Source organism: Gopherus flavomarginatus, chromosome 2 (genome assembly GCF_025201925.1).
Source record: "Gopherus flavomarginatus isolate rGopFla2 chromosome 2, rGopFla2.mat.asm, whole genome shotgun sequence".
NCBI lineage: Eukaryota > Metazoa > Chordata > Testudines > Testudinidae > Gopherus > Gopherus flavomarginatus.
In genome coordinates, this window is record NC_066618.1 from 93,214,803 (window position 1) to 93,238,943 (window position 24,141).

The window sequence follows — 24,141 nt, forward strand, 5'->3', positions numbered from 1 at the left end:
GTGCTCAAGCCATGAAGCAGACACAATCCCATGAGACTTGTTTGACCAATCACAACAAAACACAGCTTGAAGATTGAATACCTGCAGAGAACTATTTATAATTTAGCCTTAGTGTTAAAAATATTGTGTCAGGTTCTTAAATGATGTTAACTGGTGTGGCTTCACTGAAGTAAGTGCAACTATACAGATATTAACAGCACCCGGGGATCTAACTCACATTGTGTATTGCTATATCTGTTATTATTATTACTCCTGTACTCTTTTTTCAACTTGTGGGCTTGGGGGCAGGTTACACTATTAGCAGTCAGGAGACCTGGATTCCATCCAGACTTACTTCTTGGGCAAGTCACTAAGGGTATGCCTATATAGCAAAGAAAAACCTATGGCTGGCCTGTGCCAGCTGACTTGGGCTCATGCGGCTTGGGCTGTGGGGCTGTTTCACTGTGATGTAGATTTCCAGGCTTGGGCTGGAGCGCTGGTTCTAGGACCCAGCAAGGTGAGAGGGCCCCTGAGCCCAGAAGTCTACACAGCAATGTAACAGCCTTGCAGCCAGAGCCCCACAAGCCCAAGTCAGCTAGCAGGGGCCAGATGTGGGTTTTTCTTTGCTGCGTAGACATACCCTAAATCTCCATGCCTCAGTTTCTTCATCTGTAAAGTAAGGACAATACTACTTCCCTACCTCAAGAGGTTAGTGCAAAGCTAACCTTAATGTTTGCAAAGAACAACAAACTCTGTGGAAAACAGGTGCAATCTCTTTTACAGCTGAATGTTGCATAGGTGGAGTCTTTGAAAAGGCTCTAGTTTTAGTTTTGGAGTATTAGAAATGTGCATTCGTAGGGAGGGAAGGAATCCTGCGGGACAGAACTATATGCTTAAGCAAGGATTTAGGATAATGTCATGTGCTGTATTTTGTATGCAAATTAATTATTAGACAAGATTCCTTGGTCTGCACTTAATCTTTGTTTGGTATATGTTTCTGAAGTGTTTAAAAATCCAGTGAGCTGGAAATCAAAAACAACATTCAGGCTTGAACCTACTAAAGTAACATAAGTAGTGACATTTAGCAATCAGATTTGCTGGTCTGCCCTTAAGTCACCTTGTTTAGCCCACAGGTATTGCAGCACTTACAGTTCAAAACCACCATTCTGATCTAAGGCCTGTGCAATATGTAAATACAATGGGTTGAACTGAAGATAAAGTGACATTCTTAACTCCAAGTTTGCCTACCTTTGTCCATTTATATTAGGCGGCTGCTATTTTAATGTATCTTTTTGTAATTTCCTTTCCATGATCATGTTTGAAACAAAAACAAACCAAAAAGATGTCTGACAGGCATTTCCATTTTAGTCTTTGCAACAGTTGCTTCAAGGCTTGTCAGAGAACACTAAGTATGGGTGCACTGTCAACACATCGTCAAAGGACATCATCACAGTTCTTGGATACAGTACTCTGCAATAGTTACATATCATGGCAATCCATAACACTAAGATATTCAGAAACTGATTTCTGTCACAGCACATTGTATCAATTCAGACCATCCAAATGTTAATTTGTGGATGTTTGATAAAATGCTACTTCGTGTCAATCTATTTTAAGGGTCTCTTACATTATTAAGGCCATATATTACCCTTGGAGCTACACACAGATTTCTCATTGTTATCTTAACACTAACACACCCACCCACCCTGTTTAAAAGTTTGCATACTAACATGTTTTTGTCTGATAACTGACAGGAAGGAATTCCTTGCTGGGGGTGTGGTCCTTTAGCCCTTATTCATCAGAGTACTACAGGATTGGGCCTTCTGCAGAAGGCCAGATCAAGGCCTATGTACCACTTAAATACTCGAAACAGATTTCAGTGGGATGTCAACAGCTCACAGGCCTTGGGTTGGCCCTGTATACAGGGTAAATTTCACCCTTGGTCCTGAGATGCCCCGGTCCTGTAAACACTTACATAAGTGAATACATTTACACATGACTAGTCCCATAGAAGTTTATGGGAGTGCTCATGAGCATAAAGCATTTTCAGAACTGGGGATAGAAGGTAGTGGAACCAGTAATGGTAGCACTGTAATAATGAAATGTTAATCTATTCCCATCATACATCTCAGCTGTCCTTCATTTTAGACAGTGGATTACCTCCATTTCACACTAGTTTGCTATCATTTCAGTTGTAATGTCTTTAGACCATAAATACAGAATCGTGAAAGAGGTTGTAGAAATGGTTTGTTATATAAAACGGAATGAGTACATTTAATAATTCCACAGCATTTTAAGCTTCTTGTACTACTTATTTTCTCTTTTTTTTTTCATTTTGGGTCTTTGAGCCTCATTGTGTCCCACTTTTGCGCCTCAGCAGGCAGAGAGATATAATCTCCATCTGTCTTTATTTTTCTAACCCCATGATTGGACACTACAATGTGGGTACTAGAGGGAAAGTAGTGCATGTGCTGCCAATTTGTTATCTTTCTCTTCTACAAATGCCTATATTACTCACTGCCCAGCTCCCCACATGGGAGGAAATATTGGCATTTTAGTCATGCTTTGGCTAAGGATTGTTTCTGCAGTGTATACAGCAGCATTTATCTCTTTTGAAGAGAGAAATATAGGATTAGGCTGGAAGGTCTTTATTACTGCAATTTAAAGCTGCCTTAAAAGACATTTTTATATGTCTAGACTTTTGTTTAAAGTCATACCCAGTAGATGCTCTGCATTCAGTAGAACCTCTGTGGATGCCTCAAAACAAGTTTCCCTGTATATAGAGACATCTTCTTGAAACCAATCCATGGTTTCCTTTCCGCTCAGTTCAATTTGTGGGAGCAGTGAATTTCTGTATAAGGCAGCAGCATCTTCCCTTCACAGAAAGAGTAACAAGAATGACTGTATTCTTATAACCCTGTGCTTTTGATCCCAGTAATTTTTTTGGTGGGAAACAGAGAGCACAGAATATTTCACTACACAAAGGTACCACTGTCATGTGACAAAGGGGGGAATAAATATTTTTTAAAAATAATAATAATAAATAGCATTTTAAAAAATCTACACAAATGGAGGAGGCAAAGAATAGTTTTGCATTGGGGAGGACAAATAATTTTGTAAAATAATAAAAAATTATGTTAGAGACAGAGGAAACCAGAGGGGTTACCTGAATTAGAGAAAGAAATATTGAAGAGTAAAGGAAATTCATAGATTCAAAGGCCAGAAGGGACCAGTATGATCATATGGTCTGATCTGCATCACAGATACTAGCATTTGTACATTTCCAGGATTAGATAGATGTCTAAGCTGTTGCATGAAGATGCATAAACCCTGATATTTCATTTGTGTGATGATATTATGATTACATATTACCATGTATAGGTAGCATGTATTTGTCATTGTCATGTCTTGTCTATTACTGTCAACTTCATTATAGCCTGCTTCTGTTCCACGGCTTTAGACATATTACTGAGCCACTGGGTAATGTAATGGCTTTATTTTCTTATTAATAGCTCAGTACTAGGTTCTACTGTTATATAGCAGATTCTTGCCTCATTTTTTGAATGCACAGGTTGAGCAGTGTTGACTTAATAAGCAGCTATTCAATATTTTTTTTCAGTGTCCAGCCTGTGGTCTGTAGCCTTATTTATTGCACACTATTCAAACCCTGCTCTATTGATTTCCTCATGGCTTCCTTATGGTGCACATCACTACACTACATGTGCGTCACAGACATTAATGAATTTATTTGCGCAACAGCCCTGTGAAATGAATAGATATTATTGTCCTCATTTTACATATGTGGAACTGAGACACAGAGAGATTAAGATCCAAAGTATACAGTAATTTGGGCACTGAATTTGAGATACCTGGGACCTGATTTTTCAGAATAATACGTTCAGAATACAGCATGTACTGACTTTAGGTAAGATGCCTGTACACTGCTTGTTGTTTTAAAATCTGATTTTCATTCATGCTTTGTTCCTACTGCTAAATAACACTTTGTTTTAAGAATGCTGTTCAGAGGCTCCTGAAAGGAAGAAACGCAAGCGTCCAGTTGGAGCTGAAAAGTGCTAATGATTGAACAACACAGCGTAGTGTCCCCAGGTCTGGGTTAAGAGTGGAAGAATCTCGTGATTTCACCTAGACATATGTAAGGGCAAGAGGCCTATCTGTGAGGTGATGCACTCTGAGAGATGCGAAAGGGAGCACAGTAGCAGCTAGCCCTGTAACTGTGACTAATATTTTTCCACACAGATAAAAAAGAGCACTGCTAACAACAAAAGCACATTTTAATTGAATAAAATAAGAAGATTGAAATGTCTCGCTAGTGAAAAGACCTCCAAGCCATATATATGGTAATATAAATGGTATTTTAGTTTCTTGACGCCTTACCCATTGCAGACATCATTCCCAATTGAAGCATAGATAACTATGGCTGCATTGTCCAACAGTTGATTCCTAGCCAAGCTAAAAAATATAAAAAATAAATAAGTAGCAATATTAATGTTGAAGATCATTGTCATATAGTAATTTGAATTACACACACTGCTTGTGCGAGCATACGCACATTGTGAAGTATTTCTTTTAGATTTAGGCTATGTTAGAATCATTCTAAATCTGTTTTTATTACAGTCTTATATTTTGGTAATTTCATTTTTTTCATAATTCCCCTTTCCCCTGATATATTTATTTTCACTTCTTTACAAGCTGTTATTCCATCTTCTTTGCATCAGTCAGAATCTAAATCAAGCACACTCCTTTCAGGTAAAACCATGACCAAAGCATTTTAATTAGAAATTGGACAAGGAGGACATGTCTCACTCATGATTACGTTTACACTAAGGCTTTGGGTTCAAGGTCGAATCAGGATATGGTTTTGGCAGCAACGTAGGGTGACCAGACAGCAAATGTGAAAAATCATGACGGGGGTGGGAGGGTAATAGAAGCCTATATAAGAAAAAGACCCCAAAATCGGGACTGTCCTTATAAAATCGGAACATCTGGTCACCCTACAGCAACATTGCTGATCTGTTGAGAGCTAAACTCTCAAGACTATTACCCAAGATGGAGGAAATCTCATTAAATCAGTTAATTTCATGATTATCAAAAAATTTCCAACATTCAGGGTGGAAGAAAATCTTACACAAATTTAAGTGGAGCTGGAAAATAGGCCCCTTCTGGCTTTGGAGCTGACCTGGAAATCCATAGAGGTAAGTTCAGATCCAGGAATTTGAATTGGAAACCACCTCACCCCCAAATTCAGAGAGGATCAGATTCCAGTGACTAATTAGCAAGGGGTCATTTCAGACTGAACATACATGTCCCCATTGGTGCATTTAGCCAATGCCCAGGACCTGAAACCTTGGCATTTCATTAATTCACATTTTTCCACGAATGTCCCATTGTATTAGAAGATCAGTTCAAAAGTCTCTTGTTCTGTTTTCATTGATCTATAAAGTATATGGTTTAAGTCCTAGTTCAAGAAGACACTGCTTATCTTCCTATGTACTGCACTGATAGCCGAGATCAGCTGGAATGCTCTTGCTCATCACCCCTATATTTGAAGCGGCTGGGAGCTGAAAGCAGAATGTGGTTGCTTAAGGCCCTCAACTCTGGGACTTCCTCTTCCTGTTGATCCAACACAGGCACAGTTCATTCATCTTCAGGGTACAGTGTAAGGCCCATCTATTCAGTAAAAGCTAAACTGGGCTGGCCTTGCCTGGATGCAGAAATATGGGGAACTGTGTAGGGGCCAGCCACATGTGGCTAGGAATCAGAGCCATTGCTGTTTGCTAGGTTTCTGCCTTCCGGAAAGGGGTGGCAACGGGCCAGCCCATGGCAGAGCAGGCTAGGTGCAAAGAAACCGGCATTGCACCTATTGAAAGATTGTCACAGAAATAAGTGATACATCAAAACTTCACAGCATGGGTTAAGCCTCATTTACTACAGTCAAACCTTTTCCTCTTTAAAAACAAGTTGCCAAAGAAAAGGAGAAAGGTGAAAAAATATTTACAATCAGCAATGAGAAGACAAAGCTACACTTGAAAGCAGCTGCCAGGCACACAGGAGTGCTGACAAGTAGCCACAGCCAAGAGGAACTGCTAAGCGCATTCATGGAGGGAAAGGAATTGAGTCACTGGTGGCTGGGGATGCTCAAGGAGACAGACATGTCTCTCTTGCTGGTGAAGTGGCCCAACCGCTCAGAAACACTTGTTTCTTCAGTGACTCAGCACTTCCTCCAGTTGTGCATTACAGACACAAGAGCAAAGAGTGAGGATCTATTACAGGAAAATCCTAAGGATCAGTTTTGATTGACCTGGGGAGTGGGAGCCACAGTGTACCTCCATCTATTAACTCTGAGTGTGGCAACTCAAACCAAACCTACCACTCATCTAAATTCAGCTCAGACTTGGGGTTGTTGCTTGTTCATCCTCAGCCACTCAGCTTTATCAGTCTAAACTTCAGAAATTACATTCACAGAGTAAGGCAAAGGGCCGGTTTAATAATTAATTTATGCTGATGTAAATCAAGAGTAACTCAATTGAAGTCAATGGAGTTACATCAGTGTAAACCTGGTGTATGGGCCTGATCCAGACCTCTTTGAAGTCATTGGAAAGACTCCCATTGACTTCCAGCTTTCATCCAGACACTAAGTATGAGGCAATTCAATCAAAAATGTTTTTATTTCAATTACTTATTCTTCATGATGCAGAAGAAATAGGCAGCTTTCCAGATAATGGGAGGTCATTAAATCTATGGTTTAGATTTGGAATCTATCTTAGCCAGTATATTTTTGTTTTGGTTTGGTTTTTGGAAGGTAGAATTCTAACTAAACTACTGTACCTGCACCCAGAGTACAAATCCCATTTAGTGCTTACCTTTTCATTAACTCCAGAAGATTTTTTGAAGAACCACCTACATGATCAAACACAGTGAGAGAAAGAGATATAGGGTAACACCATTAAAATTACAGATCTCTAGAGTGAATTTGGTTTTTTTAGGGATGTAGCACACAATCTCCATGCCCTTTCTTTTGGGTTCTGTTTATTGAATAAAAATCTTTTCATGGACCTCCTTTCCTCCACCTGCACAAAACAGTGCCAGCAACTGACCAACGCTATAAACATGCTTCCACTGGTATTTTATATAATAGTGAAGGATCTGATTCAAAACTCCAGATTAAAATACTTCTGAACTTTTGGGTAAATTTGAATTTGGATTTGAATCTAGATTTGACTGCTTTGTCCACACAGTCATCTCCAGTAAACCAACCATCCTTGTTTGTGAACAGTCAAACTGCTTCTAACTTTCCCTGTAAATTGAGAAGTGACTCATTCTCACAATTTAATAAAAATGAATAGCCCACGTCTTGATAACCTTATAAGTGACAAGCATATGAAAAACGGGACTATGCCAAAAGCACCTTTCACAACATACGGTGCAGCTGTGAATTTCAGTAGCATTTCATCCAACTGGTAAGCAGCAGACCTCTGCCCTGGTGGGAGGGAAACCAGCAGACCCATCCTGTGGCATTCTGCAGTGAAGACTTCACTAAGACTTTAAATCAGGAAAATATCCCTGTTCTGAAAAGTACTTAAGCACATGCAATAACTTTAAGCAAGTGCTTAAAAACTAAGCTTGTGTTTAAATACTTTACTGAATCAAGGCCTTACTCATGTCCACAATCCTGTCACTCCATATTGACAAAGTCATTTCTGTCTCTCTATGGCCAATAGGAGAAAGCATAAGTAGTGACAGCAAGATGGTCACTGCAGCTATTTTGGAGGTAAAGAACAATAATGGCAGCAAGCTAATAACATTAAAATCTTTCTTTAATTTAATGTATAAAAGCCTGCACTTCAGAAAGGTATCCTCAGTTGTGTGTTCTCTTTAACTGGCTGGACTCTATAACAATCTATAATTGATTGATGATTTATTAAAAAACTCTATTAATCATGTATTAAACCTATATAAGCAATTATAAATGTAACCTTAATATAAAGTGACATTTTCTTTGCTTTCTTTTTAATATCAGAGGTGGGTATTTTTAACTTGCTGTATACTAGTTTTATGTATTGCAATTAGGTCACTAATGGCTACCCATTAGATAGGTATTTTGATTGGTACACACCAGATTATGTGGGAAATGAAAAGGGACGCTGCTGAAATGTGCTGGAAGAGTCAGGTTCCAAGTTGTGCCAACATTCAGCACTGGGCTGCTTGGCTGTAAATGTCTTATTGCTTAATGAACTTTTTGCTCCCTCAAGACAATAAAGCAATTTAAAATGTTAGGGTGCAAAGAAAAAGATTCCAGGTTTCTTCAAATACATCCAGTTGAACTAATATTCCCCAGACAACTGAGATGAAGATAACATTTTAAACTTCTAACTGTATTCCAGGCTGCAGTGAAATATCTGGTGCTTTAATGTTCAGTTGGCCAGAGTATAAGTTAACAGGCATAGTACTTGAGCTTTTCAGGTCAAAGGCAAAAAAAAACCAATACACCAAATCATAGCACAAAATAATTATGAAATATATGATAAATGGTGATTTGCAAAACTGAAACAATTACAGCATTAATAAAGAAGGGCAGGTTCAGAACTCTTAACAACAATTAGGGATATAGGGGTAATGTCTTCAGAAGCAAATAGTCTTTTTTGTATGCAGATAGTGAAGTTATTAAGCTACACGGAATATATATGTATACACACATATATGCTTTACAACATAGTGACTATTATACTGTGGTTACACAGCAAATACAGTGTAATTACACCATGATTATGTTTTTAACTGCTAAGTATTACCTGTTCATATAGGGCCTGATTCAAAATCCGCTGAAATCAGTGGGAGTCTTTCCATTGATTTAAGTGGGCTTTGGATCAGCCCATTCTGGAAATTTAATTACATTACTAAACTGCCTATTATCACCCCTTTGATTTCATACTTGGTTCATGTATTTTTAGAACTCAGATACATTAATTATATTGTATTTACACTATAATCACTCAGCCATGCAATTAATCTTTCAGTTATATGACTCTAGTGGTAATTACTGATAACAAAAAGTACAATTATAGCATAATTACACTCAATACATTATAAAATGCATGTATATACACTAGGGCTGTCAATTAATTGTAGTTAACTCATGCAATTAACTCAAAAAATTAATTGCGATTAAAAAAATTAATCATGATTAATTGCAGTTTTAATCGCACTGTTAAATAATAGAATATCAATTGAAATTTTATTAAATATTTTGGATGTTTTTCTACATTTTCATATATATTGTATTCTGTGTTGTAATTGAAATCAAAGTGCATATTATTTTTGATTATAAATATTTACATTTTTCAATTCACTTCATACAAGTACTGCACTCAAAAACAAAACAATGTAAAATTTCAGAGTCTACAAGTCCACTCAGTCCTACTTCTTCTTCAGCAATCGCTAAGACAAACAAGTTTGTTGATATTTACAGGAGATAATGCTGCCCTTTTTCTTATTTGCAATGTCACCAGGAAGTGAGAACAGGTATTTGCATGGCACTTTTGTAGTCGGCACTGCAAGGGATTTAAGTGCCATATATGCTAAGCATGGCCATGCTTCGGTCACCATTCCAGAGGATATGATTCCATGGTGATGATGCTTGTTAAAAAAAATTCATGTTTGTCATAAACAGATAGCTAAGGGTTAATGTCTCTTACACCTGGTAAGAAATAACCTGAAACACCTGACCAGAGGACCAATCAGGAAACAAGACTTTTTCAAATCTGGGTGGAGGGAAGTTTGTGTCTGAGTCCTTTGTTCTGTTCTTGTGCCTGTCTCTCTCTCGGCTATGAGAGGATTTCTGTCTCTTGCTTTCTAATCTTCTGTTTCCCAGTTGTAAGTACAAAAAAGATAAGACAGTGATTTATATGTTTTTTTATTTTGTATTTACATGTGTGTAGTTGCTGGAGTGCTTTGAATTGTGTTCTTTTTGAATAAGGCTGTTTATTCAATATTTCTTTTAAGCAATTGACCCTGTATTTGTCACCTTAATACAGAGAGACCATTTTTATGTATTTTTTTTTCTTTTTACATAAAGCTTTCTTTTTAAGACCTGTTGGAGTTTTTCTTTAGTGGGGAACTCCAGGGAATTGAGTCTGTGCTCACCAGGGAATTGGTGGGAGGAAGAAGTCAGGGGGAAATCTGTGTGTGTTAGATTTACTAGCCTGACTTTGCATACCCTCTGGGTGAAGAGGGAAGTACTTCTGTTTCCAGGACTGGAAATAGAGAGGGTGGAATCCCTCTGTTTAGATTCACGGAGCTTGCTTCTGTGTATCTCTCCAGGAACACCTGGAGGGGGGAAGGGAAAAGGTTTATTTCCCTTTGTTGTGAGACTCAAGGGATTTGGGTCTTGGGGTCCCCAGGGAAGGTTTTTGGGGGGACCAGAGTGCCCCAAAACACTCTAATTTTTTGGGTGGTGGCAGCTTTACCAGGTCCAAGCTGGTAACTAAGCTTGGAGGTTTTCATGCTAACCCCCATATTTTGGACGCTAAGGTCCAAATCTGGGAATAGGTTAGGACAATGTTATAGCTGTCTCAGATGATGACCCAGCACATGTTCATTTTAAGAACACTTTCACTGTAGATTTGACAAAATGCAAAGAAGGTACCAATGTGAGATTTCTAAAGATAGCTACAGCACTTGACCCAAGGTTTCAGAATCTGAAGTGCCTTCCAAAACCTGAGAGGGACGAGGTGTGGAGCATGCTTTCAGAAGTCTTAAAAAGAGCATGGATGCATGTCCCTTGGAATGGTGGTTGAAGCATGAAGGGACATATGAATCTTTAGCGCATCTGGCACATAAATATCTTGTGATATCGGCTACAACAGTATCATAAGAAAACCTGTTTTCACTTTCAGGTGATATTGTAAACAAGAAGCGGGGAGTGTTATCTCCTGCAAATGTAACCAAACTTGTTTGTCTGAGTGATTGGCTGAACAAGATGTAGGACTGAGTGAACTTGCAGGCTCTAAAATTTTACGTTGTTTTATTTTTGAATGCAGTTTTTTTTGTACATAATTCTACATTTGTAAGTTCAACTTTCATGATAAAGAGATTTCACTACAGTGCTTGTATTAGGTGAATTGAAAAATACTATTTCTTTTTACAGTGCAAATACTTGTAACCAAAAATAAATATAAAGTGAGCACTGTACACTTTGTATTCTGTGTTGTAACTGAAATCAATAAATTTGACAATGTAGAAAACACTCAAAAATATTTAAATAAATGGTATTCTATTATTAACAGTATGATTAATCATGCGATTAATTGTGATTAACTTTTTAATTGCTTGACAGCCCCAATATACACACACAATGATGTCTGTGTGTGAAAAAGAGGTGGGTGAATACTGCAAATCAAAATCCTGTAACTATTAGATGATTTTTAAAGGAATCCACTTTGACTGTGTTTATGTCCCTCTCATGTTCATCTTTATGAATATTCTAGTAAAATAAATTCACTAGCAGAAATGTTCATCAAAACAATAGATTTTAAGCACATATTGTGGAACATACACAAAAAGTAAGTTTCCAACACATAATTGTGAGTATCTGTACTGGAAACCTGATCCTGAGAGTTGCATTAATCCAACCAGAAAACAAAAATATGCCATGCGACCTACCAATCCACTTAAAACAGCTTGAGTTTAGGACTTCAGATATTGACTAAGTGTGATAAACTGATTGTGAATAAGCTATGCTCCAAAAAGTATTTCCAGAAGTTATTCAACAAATAATTTTGAAGAGCAAATTAATTAGATTGGTAAACTGTTTACAGATCACTCGCAAACTGAAGAAAGAAGTGAAATTGCTAGAGAAAATGATTAGTTAGGAATTATTAACTTAGCTCATGTATTAAACATGTTGGAAAGCCACTCATGAGCATGTGTATCATTTCAAATGAGTGTGGAGAAAGCCTTTATACCATACCATCATGTATTCTGTATATACCACATACGTTACAGATAAACTATTTTAGGAGTATTCTGGAGAATTTTTATAGTTTCTAGTGTGACTATTTTTGTATCTCTCCATCTGTAAAGCAAGTGCCTTAGAGACCAGGAGTCCAACCATGCAGGGCTCAGATGGAGCCACAAAAATTTTCACAAATAACATACAAGGGTTTTTCTGTCCCTTAAGACTGCCACAAATGTAACAGTTATCACCTCAGACCTCTCCATAGATATAAATGTTTACTAGGTCACCTTGGGAAATTGGGACCCTCCAGTTCTCAATGGCACTGAAATCCCATTTTTAGCTTTATAGGATATTGGACATAGGAATGTTTCAGAAAGCTGTTACGGGCCATATCCTCAGTCTTTCCTGGCTCCCTTTGCATTGTGGCCCAGGATGCTGCTGTGGAACATTTCTCCACTGTGCACAGACATGTGGAATGCACAGAGATGTGCCGCACTGCAGATGCCTCACAGTTTTCCACCCCCATACAGCAAAACCACGGCACTCACAATGCACCCACCTATGCAGATGGGGCACAGGATTTTGCCAACCTGCAGTGATCGGCGTTCCTGTGTTGTAAAATGAACAAACATAGGAAACAAAACCTCAAACTTTCCACTAGCCCTACCAACACCAAGAAAATAAAGTCTCCTTTAAGCACCTAAAACTTCACATATGCAACAATTCCTCAGCTGAATTTTGATAGACATATTTTTAAATGGCTGATTTTTTTTGTTTGTCTCTCTGCTTCACTTTTAATTTCCAAAGTCTGAATTTTAAAGGAAAATCCATCAAAGTCAGTAAGTCAAAAAATTAATTTCCCATTGACTGAGTCTGGGCCCATCTGAAAGCTCTTATCTGGAGCAGCCCTTCCTTCTATTTGTTTTCATACTGACACTAGGAATATGAGGAAAAGATGACACACAGCTTTCTATGAGGTATATGATAAGAAAACTCTTGTCTAAGTATTATGGGTTTGATTCCGCACAATGCCACATGGTTCCTGGAGATGCTAAGTGCTTTCATTTCCCAGTGGCTTCACTGGGAGCTGAGGAAGCTCAGTACATTGCAGGACTGGTCCTATGATAGAGGAAATGGATTTCTGCACTCTGAATTTCTTTGCATCTTCTTTCTTTTCATGTTTCAAGTAGTAGGAAGCATTATTTTAGGCAGATAGGTTATTTTCTCCCAGACGGGACCCCTGTCAGATCAGTGATCAGTTTTTAGCCTTACCAATGTTGACAGTGTCCATTTAAATTTTCCTGTTTGGGGAAAATATTACATCATATGAGGAAATACTTTACAGTTCTCTGTCAGGAGGATGATCAAGAGAAGACAGTAAGGGAAGTCATCATGGGACTTTTCTATCACTTGTAAGTTTTGTCTTCCTAAATTTTTCTCTCAGTTTTCTTGAGAGAATTTACCCTGGCAAAATCTCACCTTATTTTATACCCTGCAGGTTTCTGCAATATGAGTGTAAAATATCTATGTGAAATGAAAAGAGAGAGAGAGATGGAGAGATCATCAAGATGTATAAAAAAAGAAGCGAGGCCAGAGAAAGAGAGGGAAATTGAACATAAAGCTGCTATAGAGAGGTGATGTTACATGCACAGATTATAAAACCAAAAGGGACCATTGTAATCATCTTGTCTGACAATTTTCATTGCCCCAGGGGATCAATGGAATATGAACCTGGGCCCTCTGAACCTGTGAGTGCCAATCCCCTAGGCCACCAGGACACTTTAATTGGCTTTATTATGTATACACTATACAAAAGTCTGACCTGTACTCTACAACAGCCTTCCATGAATAAAGGGTTGTATAGCATATAGAACATATATTCTTCTGAACATCCCTGTACAATGGGGCAGGAATACCTCCTAGCACATACCTGAATGCCATGATGGGGATGCAGCACACATTCAGGGATAGGGGAGGAAGGCATGTTGCTTCTTTTCAGAGCAGGAATAAGATGCATGAACCAACCTGCCTTGAGAAGGCAGGATGACTGTGGACCTAATCATAGGTCATAGCACAATTCAGGAATGATTCATTTCTGTCTCCACTGCAGGACCAAATGGTATTCCAACCATGTCAGGCACTACCCATTCTGTAACCAGGACTCCTAATATGGCGGCTTTCTGTATCACAAAAGCAGTTTTGATCTTGTATGGCTTTTAATTCTATCACTGATGTAGAATGGCCATGGGAGATGAGGGAGGAAATACTTGAACTTCCAATCAAGCACAATTTCTAAAGTTTGTAATTCTAGAGGCTCAGAACCTCAATGCAAACTTCAGTGTTAAGAGCTAAACTTTTTTAATTTTAGAAAAAATATTTAGACAGAGAAAAATGAATTCCAGGTTAGAGTTACAGTGAAACACATCAGTTATTAGTCAGGCAGAAGTCATTCATTAGTCATAGAGTGGATGAAAGAGATCAAGCATAAATAAGTTCTTATTCAGAATCAATAGAGAGACTGAACCAAAGAGAAATGACATTGTGTTAAACAGATCCTGTTCTCTACTTCTCCACAATTCATGCATGCAGTTATGTAGCATTATTCTGAATGGTGTTCCTGAGCTGTACCCATTAATTCAACATCAAAATCAAACTTTCATCTGTGGCAAAAATGAGGTTATAGTACCATTTTTGGAAATATTCTGGAAGTCTCTGTGATTGCAGCGGTTTCTTCTGCGTAAACGTAGATAGAGAGAGTCTGTCCAGCCTCTGAAACACATTAACAAAAGCCATTCAACTCATATGGTACAAATGAAACCTTTGCTTTAAAGAAAGTGTTAAAGAAAAGGGCTGGCAGATTACATATTAAAAATACATTAAAATATACAGTATGTTCTCTGAACAGTTTTAGATCCCAATTCTGTATACACTAACTACTGGGCTTAGTATTTACTACTAAGTATAGTACTTTTTATCAAAAGTAGTCCCACTGAAGGCAATGGGACTACGAAGTGTTTGCTGGATTGAACTGGTATTTTGCATTATTTGGCATGTTTTGTTTGCCATGCCATTAAGCACATCCCTTATAGTTTAATTTTGGAATTTTGGCATAATTTAAGCCAATGAAATATGGTAATTTTGACAATTTGATTATTAAAATCAGGGCCGCCCAAAGGGCGGGGCAAGTTGGGCAATTTGCCCCAGGCCCTGGTCCCCATAGGGGCCCCCACAAGAGTTTTTCAGGGCCCCTGGAGTGAGGTCCTTCGCTCACTCTAGGGGCCCCAGAAAACTCTTGCGGGGCCCGAGCTTCTTCCACTCCGGGTCTTCAGCAGCAATTTGATGGCGGGGGGGGGGGGGGCACCGTGGGTCTTCGGAGCACTTCGGCAGTGGGTCGTGGAGTGGAAGGATGCCCCGCCACCAAATTGCTGCCAAAGTGGGGCCCCCTGCCGCCGAAGACCCAGCCCCCCTGAATCCTCTGAGTGGCCCTGATTAAAATTCTAGGAAGAGATTCAAATTAACATTTTGGGGAAGATTTGTCAGACTATAGCAATCTGGATGCATACAACAATTTAAAAAGATGGACAGAAAGGCAGGATAAGGCAATTGGCAGGTTAACGAGGGTAAGGAAAAACCAAGTAGCCAGAGGAAGCAGCCCATAGATAAGAAAAAGGTAAAACCGCCTTTATCATGTTTAAATTGCACTGACTATTTCTGAGGATTTTCATTTAAACTCTTCTCTGACATAAATGACTAGGAAAGCTTTGCTGTGTGGCACAGCAGGGTCCCAAGCCTGAAACTGCTGAACAAGACATTAGCATCCTTTAGATTTAATTCTCTGAAGAGCAGGGAGCCTCAATGGTTTTGAAAAGTCAGAAATCAATTTTAGATCCAAACCTGACATTCCCTTGTTTTTCTGCTTCCCCTTTTTACAGTTAATAATTTTCTTTTAAATATAACGATTTAAGTGGAAATCTAGATATCCCCCCAAAAGCTTTCTCTAGGCTGACAGTAGCTTTCAAATTGTCCATATTTCTAGTTGTGTTTATACTGATGCTTCAGATAATTGCTTCACCAACCTTTATGCTGGATGCCATTTACCAAAGCAACACTACTGACATACAGGGATTTTGGCTTCTTGTTATAGTTGTGGAACAGTAAATAAGAGTGAAGAAGTATTGGCAGAACATTCATTTCCTAGTGTTTTACATCTTGTACTGACTGATTTGAAAGACAGATCGTATTTGATTAATTTTCCCCTTTCCTTTGGACTGCAGAGAAAAATGTAAAAACCCTATAAAGGAGAATAGCTTTAAGGAAAGCTGATAAAAAGATCACCCTCTAGAACCCTTTTGATATCTGTTGATCCCTACTGGGGCCGTGGAAGCTGTGTTTGAACTCAGATGTAGAGGAATTTGGGCTAAAGGATGGCAAACACAATGCAGATAAATGTAAAGCCATGACAAGTCTTGAAACCAAGAATGAAAAATAAAATATTACCTACTTTGAAATGTGATAATGCTGATCATTAACCATGGAAGAGGCTATACAAGTAACACATTAAATTTCTACAGCCTTCAGCATGAGGTGGAAAGCAAAGCAAAGAATGCAGTATTTAGTTAATCAATATAAATCATAAATGCTTCCTAGAAAACAGCATACTACCCCAGTTTACATAGGATTTTAGCTAGCTTTGCTTCAGTCCTGCTTTTACATATTCCAGATATATATTAGCCCAATTATTTTAAAGTCGATATGTAAATTAAAAACATGCGAGTAAACCATGACACACAGAATCCAAACGTATATATGCTAACCCCTAGGCCTATGTCTTTTCTCCAAGTCCCTAGTTTTGTAAAGGTACCACTCGGTGCAACAAAAATAACTCTACTCACAAGACTGCAGGCTGTGACCTTGGTATTTATTTAACTACACCACAGCAAAGTGGTGGCAAAAAAAACCTCATACTGACTAAACAGGAAATAAGAGGGTGTGGGAGTGGAGCAGGATTCCATCCCATAATAATTAAGGCATTATTAACCCTATCATGACCACTTTACTACACACGCACTGAGCAGCCGCTTTAGGGCAGTGGTTCTCAACCAGGGATACGTGTACCCCTGGCGGGGGGTATACAGAGGTCTTCCAGGTCATCTAGATATTTGCCTAGTTTTACACAGGCTGCATAAAAAGCACTATCAAAATCAGTACAAACTAAAATTTCATACAGACAACGACTTGTTTATAGTTCTCTATATACTGTACGTTGTACTGTAAGTACAATATTTATATTCCAATTGATTTATTTTATAATTATATGGGGAAAATGAGAAAGTAAGCCATTGTCAGTAATAGTGTGCTGGGACACATGTATTTTTGTCTGATTTTGTAAGCAAGTAGATTTTAAGTGAAGTTAAACTTGGGGGTACAGAAGTCTGGAAAGGTTGAGAGCCAATGCTCTAGGGCAGTAGTGGGCAACCTGCGGCCTGCGCTGCTTCCTGCAGCTCCCATTGGCTGGGAACAGCGAACTGCAGCCAATAGGAGCTGGGGGCAGTCGTGCCTGTGGATGGTCAATGTAAACGAACTGTCTCGTGGCCGCCAGTAGGTTAGCCTGATGGGACGCAGGTTGCCCACCACTGCTCTAGGGCATGAAGCAGTAGTGGAGCTGCTGTGTGTCCATTACACCATCCCCTATACACTCCATTACCACATATAGAAGCCTATTAGAGCTGGTCAAAAAAATGGAAAAACAATTTCAGGAAAAATGTTGATGATTTGAAGTTGTTTCCATTTCACAGGGATCAAAATGGAACATTTTTTCATTTGCATTTATTAATTTTTTGTGAAATACTTTTTCTAAATCATTTGAATTTTCCTTCTTTTCTTCCTCTTGTTGCCCCAGTCCTTAACTTTTTGTCGTTCAGTGCAATAAAGTGAATGAGGTCAAGGGCTTCCCTCCCCCAAATCCCCATTTTTTCATTTTCTCTTTTAGTACTCTGCTTTTCCAAACATCTCCAACTTTGAAAAAGTTACAGAGTGGCAGCGTGAGTGTCTCCTTTTCACTGTAACTTTTCCAAAGGTGAGGACTTGCAAAAGTTGCAGAGTGGAAAAAAGGGGGAAAAGAAAAATGAGATGGTGAAAAACTTTTCAAAAATACAGACATCATTCATTCAGTGGCAAAGAGGAAACAGGACGAGGAAAAAGTAGAAATCCAAAAAAATCCACATTTTAAATTTTTGGAATTAAATTTGCGGGGGGCGGTGTACCAAGAGCTTTATGTTAAAGTTTTTGGTTTTGAAAAAAGGAAGATGTAATCTTTTTTTTTTCAAATAATTTATATTGAATATGTCTAGAGAATGCATGGAGGGCAAGCAAAGTTGAAGGAGCAGGTGAGGCTGATCTGTGAGAACACACGTTAGTGAAAATGTTTGAGAGGAGAGAGAATGTGGGGAAAAATCTTTGAGACAATCATGATTTTAGGAAAAGCAGAGGCAGAGCATGCTGGCACTTTTATTTTTCCATTCAAACACTGGATTTTTCTCCGATGATCTTTGCTTGGTTTCTCCTTTCCACATCTTTCTTCTTTTTCTTCTTATTTTTTTGTCATCAAAGCTTGCTAAAACTCGGCTTAGTCCTTCTATGAGCTTACCCAATTGTGGAGTTCAGAAATCCGGTGGTCCCTGAGAAATGGGGCCAGTCAAGCTCATTGGTAAGAGCCACTGGGAGATCAGAAAATGATTTCTGAAAGGAAATTTAAAAGCAATTGAGATGGTTTTGCTTTCCCAAATCAAATCCCATTCACAGAGTCAAACATTTTCAATTTGGAGCATCAGCCAGTTAGTGATAATACCGTACATTTATACAGTGGTTACACTTAAAAAGTTGCTACTTATTTCTGAGATATTTCTTATCCCTAACATGGAGAAGAAGAGTAGAACCATAAACACTTTCATACTAGTAGAAACAGTTTAAATGCATATATTGTAATATCACCTCTGATTCTGAAGGCCCCACAGTGCTTCACAAACTACAGCATATACAATACTTACAGCACCATGGAATGGTAGATATCAGCTTGCAGCATTAACTTCTGCACTCATCTCATGGACCCTTCCAAAGCAAGATGTCTGTGGGCAACGTAGCCAATGGCTGCATGGTTTCTAAGGGCCCATGCTATGTGGGAGATGGGAGGCCAGGCACAACTACCTAAGGGATCATGTAGCTCAGGGCTGAAGCCTTCCTTCCTCCCTGATCCCTAGGATCTGTGGGAAGGGTAGGGTTCAAACACATGCCATTTTAGAAACTTCACAAGGTGAATCTGGGTTTCCTGGGCCTCAGTTAATCTCCTCCAGGTTTTACCACAGACAACGTTTTTATTTTTAATTTTTTTATTCACAGAGTTTGGAAGGAATCATCCCGGTGGCAAGACAGATGTGACTGGGGATCCCTCTCCTACAGGGGAGACTCCATTGATGGGGAAAGGAGTCAAGGGAGGGCACATGCATAGAAGGAGAGTGGGGAGCAGGATATAAACCCTCCTAGCAGCAGGAAGCGCTGCTAGTACAGAACTTTCATGAAAACAGATACAGCCTTTATGTGTTCCTAGCCTCTGTTCTTATTTATCTTTGTAATGCATTTTAGGATACAGTTTCTATGAAAGACACTATGCAGATGAAAGCTCTATTGTACGTTCAATATATGGAACTCTATTCTTTTCCATTTCGATTTGTGAAAGTGTTAAAAAAAATCACAAAAGGGAAGAATAATGACCTCGAGAAATCACCCCATCTCATCCTTGTGAGAAGACAGAGTAAATTTTCAGCTTTTACCAATCTGAAGTACACATTCAAAGACAAATGCACAAGTCCTTTGTGCTCATGCTGAAAAACTGTTAACAAAGGAAGGTCAAAGCATAAAGTAAGGAAACCAACATGCTGCTGTAATCCATTTAATTTATTAACTTCATTTTCTTTTTAAGCAATTGTGTTTTTCTAAATACCCTCAAAACTATACACAGCCAGCATGTGGATAATTCTTTCCAGAGGTGAACAACAGAAGAGCTAAATCCTGCAATCTTTACAGGTTTTGATTCTTAGAAGCAGGGATGGGGGCAGGGGAAGTTGCAAGTCACATATTTGACCTACTTACAGTAAATCTGCTTTAGCTACCAAGGTGAATACATTTCTGGCTTGATAACCCTTCATTTCACTCTCAAGAAAAACACTGGGGACAATTTTCAAATCTGTCAGCTTCCAATTCTATATTTGTGTGTGCAAGAGGCGCTTACTGAAGATGCTCAAGTACTTGGGAACTCTGCACAAGTGAAGGAGTTTAAGCACACAATTTGGCTGGTCACTTTTGAAATTTTGGCCCAAAATATGTTTTTTATAAAAGAGGAAGTGAAATGCATAAAATAAAATCAGTAAATATAAAATAAAGTTTAAGATCCCTTATCAATTACAGAATACACATGTAAGGTCTAAAAAAGATGATGAAATGTATTTTAAAACAAAAGCATCTAAAACCACTTCTTTCTTTAGGACCTGCCAACACTGGGCTGGAAACTATTGTCACTGAACAAGTTTTATAGTATGATTTTAAACTGCTTCTCAGGCTAATTTAGGTTAAATACCTGTATAGTATAGCCGGTACCTAGGCATATTAAAACTGACTTTGGAAACCATGTAGTAGCTTAGAACTATGTTCCAACCTAAAACTGTATTCCAGTTTAGCACAGACCCTGATCCATCAAAGTACTTAAGGTCAGACTTTTAACGATATTTCAGCTCCAGAAGATGCAGACAGGTGCCTAGCGGGATTCTCAAAAGTACCTAGGGCCTATCTGCATCTTTAGATGCCTAAATGCCTTTAAAAATCTGGACCTCAAGCTCTATAGGGATGTCGTTTAGAAAGCATGTTTTCACCTAAAAAGATACATTCTAGCTTAACCTAACATGCAAACATGTCCTAGTCTAGAAGGGGGCCCTGGACTACAGGGATTCTACATTAGAATGGTATTCAAGTATGGCCTAATTTAAACACCATATTCTAGACTAGCCTGGTTTAGAAATGACGATACATCCTAGGAACCAGACTTTAGCAGAAAATGATTAGTAAGGTGTTCCAGCCTAGTTTTGAAACTGTATTCTAGCCTCAAATGCTATTTCAGGTAAGTCTAGTTATGAAGCAGTATTCTAGCCTAGGAATCATTTTCTGGCAGTGTCTTAGCCTAGGATGGTAGTATAGCCTCGCCTGGTTTGGAAATCACGTGCTAGCTTGAAGAGTTACATCTAGGGCAGTCAAAACAATGGGTGATTGTGCCACAGGCCAGGTCCAGACTAGAGCTTTAAATCGATTTAAACAGCTTTAAATCGATTTAAAGCTGTAACCGTCCACACTACAGAGTACAGAAAATCGATTTTAAGGGGCCCTAAAATCGATTTCTGTACTTCAGCTAAACGACAGGAGTAACCCTAAAATCGATTTTGTAAAATCGATTTTGTAAAATCGATTTTATGCTAGTGTGGACGGAAACCGAAGTTAATGGCCTCCGGGACGTATCCCACAGTGCACCAGTGGCTGCTTTGCACAGGGAAAGGAACTCTACTGCTGGCCAGGTACACAGGAAAAGCCCCGGGAACTTTTAAATTTCAGTTCCTGTTTGCCCAGCATGGAGCTCTCAGCAGCAGAGATAACAATGCAGTCTCCTGAGAATAGGAAAAGAGCTCCAGCATGGAACACACATGAGTTATTGGATCTGATAGCTGTATGGGGAGAAGAATCAGTGCTTTCAGAACTGCGCTCCAGTAGGCGAAATGAGAAAATCTTTGAAAAGATTTCTAATGCCATGCGGCAGAGAGGACATAAAAGAGACTCATTGCAGTGCAGAGTTAAAGTGAAGGAGCTCAGACAAGCGTACCAGAAGACCAAAGCAGCAAAGGGCAGGTCAGGATCTGGCCCCAAAACATGCCGCTTCTTTGAGGAGCTGAACGCAATATTAGGGAACTGTGCAACGACAACCCCCCCCCTTGTCTGTAGATTCAGAGGTGGGGGTAGTGATCTCTGCCACTGCAGAAGACTTCGAAGATGTTGATGAGGAACAGGAGGACGACGAGACAGGAGAGATCACCGAGCATTCCATTCCCCCTAATAGCCAGGATCTTTTCCTAACCCTGACAGAAGTACCCTGCCAGCTCTCTCAAGCCAGTAGCCCAGAAAATGAAGCTGTTGAACCGTCCTCTGGTGAGTACAAGTTTTTTAATTAAAAGCATAGCAGGAAAGCAAGCGTTTTTTACTGAGTGATTTGCCATGAGTGCTTGCATGCAGTAGCTGGAATTAGAGTTACTGGAACAGTCTGTTTACATGTCTGGGGATGGAGCGAAAATCCTCCAAGGACAGTTCTATGAAGCACTCCTGGAAGTACCCCAAAAGCCTTTGCAGAAGGATTCTGGGCAGGGCTGCCTTGTTCCGTTCGCCATGAAACGAAACTTTACCACGCCATGCCTGGATCACGTAAACAGGTATCATTGCATGACACAGCCTAGCAGCAAATGGACCTGGGGACTGCTGGCATTCAAGAAGCATAATTTCTTTTTCTCTGTCTGTTATCCTTAGGAGACTGATATAGTTCATGGTCACCTGTCAGAGATTAATGTAGTTTAGTAAGGGAACAGAGATGACCATCCATTTGTTTATGCTGTATTGCCCCAGTAAATGCAAAACCTTAACATGTAGCCCTGTGGGGGATGGTAGGTAGAATGCTAAACAGTCCTACTGGGCGGTGTCTCCAAGCACTTTGGGCAGCATGAATCATCGCTAGTAATTGCCATGGCAGAGGGGGGAAGGGGTGAGGTCGATGGCGTTAAAGCAACCTCCCAGCACAGCAGAGATGCAGATTGTGGGGGGTGGGGCATTCACTATTGCCCTCTGCTGAACTTTTTCCATGGCTTAAGAAAAGAATCCAGTGTTTTTCCTTAAAGCACTTTGCCCCCAAAGCGTGAATGATACCTGGTTATAGCAGGGGGTGCAGGGAATTAAAAGACATGGAACGGTTCACTACCAAATTACTTACCATTTTCTCCAGACACGGTTTCTGTACTCTCTTGACCTGCGTCTGAGCTGATATCTCAGTCCACAGCTGCAAGCAATAACTATTAAAAGAATCCTAAGGCGACCTTGTAGTCCAGTTACATGTGAAAGGTACGGTGAATAGTGCAGTTCACTGAGAAAGAATGTAACCAGTGTTCTGTGAAACGTGTCTCTTATGATTCTTCTATCACTCTTTCCCCCGCCACCCGCCACACAGCTGCACATTTCTCCAGCCTCCCTTCTCCTGTCCGACGAGGAGGTCAGATAAGAAGGCTAAGGAAAAAGCGGACGCGTGAGGATATGTTCACAGAAATAATGGCAGTAACCCGTACTGAGAGAGCTAATCAAGGCGACTGGAAACATTTGGTCGCAAAGTACAAGGAGGCTGCCAGTCAACGTGAAGACAGGAGGGACCAACGTGAAGACAGGAGGGACGCTAAAAATGATTTGTGGCGGCAGGAAGATCAGCGTTGGCGGGAAGCAACGCTGGAGCTTCTTCGTGATCAGACTGACATCCTCCGCAGTATGCTGGAAGAGCTGCGGGGTCACAGAGTGCCACTGCAGCCCATGTATAACCTCCCTCGGTACTCACCCTGTCCCACACCTTCCAGAACCAGGCGTGTAAGAACGCGTGGGGGAAGGCTTTCTGCCCCTGCCCACTCCACTCCCCTGGGCAGTCCGACCGGAAGGCTGTCATTAGATTGAAATGCCATTTATGTCATGTTTCTTCTCTCCTGAACTCCTCCCAAACCTCTCCCTTGGTATTTTTTCTTTATTTTTTAATCTCAGGACATGGTATTCGAAGGCAGTGTGAGGGTGGGTTGTTAATGATAGTAAGCAAGCAGTTCTGGAAGGCTGCAGGGAAGCTAGCTTGCAGCATCAGGAGACAGCACATGGGTGGGTGGGTAAGAAAGGGGAAATAAGCACAGCAGTCACACCTTACCATGGACCATGATAAATCCTGTTCTCAGGGCTTCTCTGATGCGCCTTTTTCTTACCTTCCTCCCTCCCTCCCTCCCTCCCTTTCCCGGATAACCCAGAGGTATGAAATTTCATTCACAGGCTTGTAAAGTCAAGCATGAGGGTTGGTTGCTGAAAGGGAC

General features: G+C 39.7%; 1 protein-coding gene across 4 annotated transcripts in view; it reads right to left on the reverse strand.

Annotated features, from left to right (window-relative positions):
• The window catches only part of AOAH (acyloxyacyl hydrolase), a 123,262-nt gene that overhangs the window by 29,432 nt on the left and 69,689 nt on the right, over positions 1–24,141 (reverse strand). For all 4 annotated transcript variants that reach the window (XM_050937722.1, XM_050937725.1, XM_050937723.1 and 1 more), the window contains exons 13-16: positions 18,600–18,691; positions 14,640–14,722; positions 6,861–6,897; positions 4,375–4,449 (exon numbers count right to left, since the gene is read on the reverse strand). In XM_050937722.1, coding sequence (XP_050793679.1) covers positions 4,375–4,449; positions 6,861–6,897; positions 14,640–14,722; positions 18,600–18,691 — 287 coding nt within the window. The remainder of the gene's footprint in view (positions 1–4,374; positions 4,450–6,860; positions 6,898–14,639; positions 14,723–18,599; positions 18,692–24,141) is intronic.